Consider the following 2,500-nt stretch of genomic DNA (forward strand, 5'->3'; position numbering starts at 1 on the left):
AGCAAGATGACTGACGCAAATGCTGCCAGCCAGGATGTGGCCAAGAGCGAACACCCTCCCCCGGAAGGCACAACGCTAGTTCCATTACCCAAGGGACTGCTAGCAAACGACGCGCATTACCTGTTAGTTTTTTTTAGTTTTTTTTTCCGTTTTTCCCAGTCAGCCATTGGTCTAAATAAGTCCCGGATATTTGAAAAGTGTTTATGCATGGTTGACAGTTTTATGTGATGCCAAATACTCAACATAAACGTGCTTCTAGAAGTTTCTAGATAGATAGTTAGAAACACACATACGTACGCAGCTATATATAAAAAAAAAAAAAAAAAAAAAAAACACTACCAGCTAGAGTATATTGGATATAACAAATAATGAGAACCATCCATGTTTCATAATAATAACAATAATAATCATGAACCATCCACCTACCTTTCTTCCACACAGGTACAAAGGATGTGTTTTCCCTGGAACGATCTTGAGGTCTGGAATGTTTGAAGAAGTCTTGAATTTCGAGTTTCGGTCTAGTGACGTCATCGTCTCTAGTTTTCCGAAGACAGGTATTCAGTTTTTCTCTTTTAATTTGTAGAGAACTATACTTTGATATAGACTATTCACATTTATTTTAAATTTATCTTGAATGTTATTGTGAGCTAATTAGATGATGGTATGAATGCTAATTATGGAGTCAGATTACAACAATTCGTATTAACTTGTTTTAACTTCGATGCTTATATATTTCAAGTGCCTGATGACTTACAGTGTAACTGGTGAGAAAAGGAGACTTGAAGGAGGAGGATTTGGTCATATTTGCATAAGAAAAAAAAGAAAAGGAAAGAAAGAAAGAAAAAAAAAAGTCGCAACCCACTTCAGACAATTGCAAACTCGTATTTTACCTTCAGATCTATCCTTTATATAAGTTTACATTCACACATGAGTCCATTGCAAAGGATATGGAGAAATTAAATAGTATAGTACAATTTCTAAATCATTCCCGCTGTGTTCCCAGACAAAGTGCAAATTTGTTATTCAATACAACAAACATTTTAGACTGTGTGTTCACCCACTCTCTCTCTCTCACGCTCCATCACTCTCTCTGTCTCTCTCTCTAATTATGACTTATGGAGCGTATAGATAGACTAATCCATACACATAGAGATAGATGAATAGGTAGACATAAATCTTTTGATAAATAGACCTCCCATTTTTATACCCGAAGGCACAACATGGACTCAGGAGATCGTATACATGCTGACCCACGGGTGCCAAAAGTCCCAGGCCGAGGATGGCACTCTTGAGACCCGATTCCCATTCCTGGAATTCCCGTTCCCGGGCGTGAGGGCGGTGGCGGCCTTGGAGGACCCGCGATGCATCAAGACGCACTTGCCTTACCATCTCCTACCGAAGTCCCTCGCTTCCTCAAGGGCTAAGGTTAGCGGATGAGACTGCCATGTTATGGGTTGAGAAAAGAAAAGTCGGTTTGTTGATGCATATATTATAATTGTCATAATCATTATTGTTGTTATCATTACTTTAATATTTATTAGTATCATCATAATAATTTTTGTTATCATTGTTATTATTCTTGTTACCATTATCATTAGTGTCTTGTTATCATTATCATTTCCCTTATCACTTATATTACTATTATTGAATAGGAAGTTATTGAATCAACACCTGAACAGACAATTATCTCTCTCTTATTATTTGAATTGAAGACAAAGCAACGTTCTCAACTCCAGCCAATACTGAACCTAATATCATCTACTTATTTTTGGTTTCATGATGACCTCTTGTGACCTCGGTAGATGGTTTACGTGACCCGGAATCCTCGTGACACGGCCATCTCTTACTACCACTTCACACAGCTACTGACTGTGGCATCCTTCAAGGGCACCTTATCGGATTATGTTAAGCTGTTCCTCGAAGACAAAGGTAGGTATTTGTAGGAAATTAATCCATGTATATATATAAATATATATATATATATATATATGTATATATATATATATATATATATATATATATATATATATATATATATATATATATATATATATATATATATATATATATATATAAAAGTAAAAACTGACTTATCAACGCACAAACGTAAACAAATTCTAAGGTATAATACTTAAAACTTATTTTATAGGGCAAAATTTGCTTCTAAATTTAAGTCCTCAGTAAATAACAATAATAACACTTTTAAGGATATTTAATGTTTTTAACAATTATTTATTTAGCATCACTGATGAGTTTAAGCTACAAAATAGTATTGCCATGATCTTCCTTTTATACCTTACCTTTACTCTCCCAGCGATGTATAGCCCTTTCTTCCCCCACGTACTGGGGTACTGGGAGAGACGTCAAGACCCCAATATCCTCTTCATTACCTATGAGGAGATGCATCAGGACCCTCTTTCTGTTATTCGAAGGATCGCACAATTCCTGCAGGTGATTCCTTTCCTCTTTTCTATTTTTGGATTCCTTTTTGAATGCTTTA

At 35.6% G+C, this 2,500-nt stretch overlaps 1 protein-coding gene across 3 annotated transcripts in view; it reads left to right on the forward strand.

Moving 5' to 3' along the window:
- LOC147470680 (sulfotransferase 1B1-like) overlaps positions 1 to 2,500 on the forward strand; it is a 5,015-nt gene that overhangs the window by 1,032 nt on the left and 1,483 nt on the right. For 2 of the 3 annotated variants that reach the window (XM_086543579.1, XM_086543580.1), the window contains exons 2-6: positions 3 to 122; positions 442 to 554; positions 1,214 to 1,425; positions 1,803 to 1,929; positions 2,315 to 2,451. In XM_086543579.1, the coding sequence (XP_086399705.1) occupies positions 7 to 122; positions 442 to 554; positions 1,214 to 1,425; positions 1,803 to 1,929; positions 2,315 to 2,451 (705 nt within the window). In that variant the 5' untranslated portion in view covers positions 3 to 6. The remainder of the gene's footprint in view (positions 1 to 2; positions 123 to 441; positions 555 to 1,213; positions 1,426 to 1,802; positions 1,930 to 2,314; positions 2,452 to 2,500) is intronic. The other variant, XM_086543581.1, reaches the window with a different exon arrangement.

This window comes from Penaeus japonicus, unplaced genomic scaffold, assembly GCF_977035675.1.
Source record: "Penaeus japonicus unplaced genomic scaffold, GWHDUDI00000001_assembly GWHDUDI00000013, whole genome shotgun sequence".
NCBI lineage: Eukaryota > Metazoa > Arthropoda > Malacostraca > Decapoda > Penaeidae > Penaeus > Penaeus japonicus.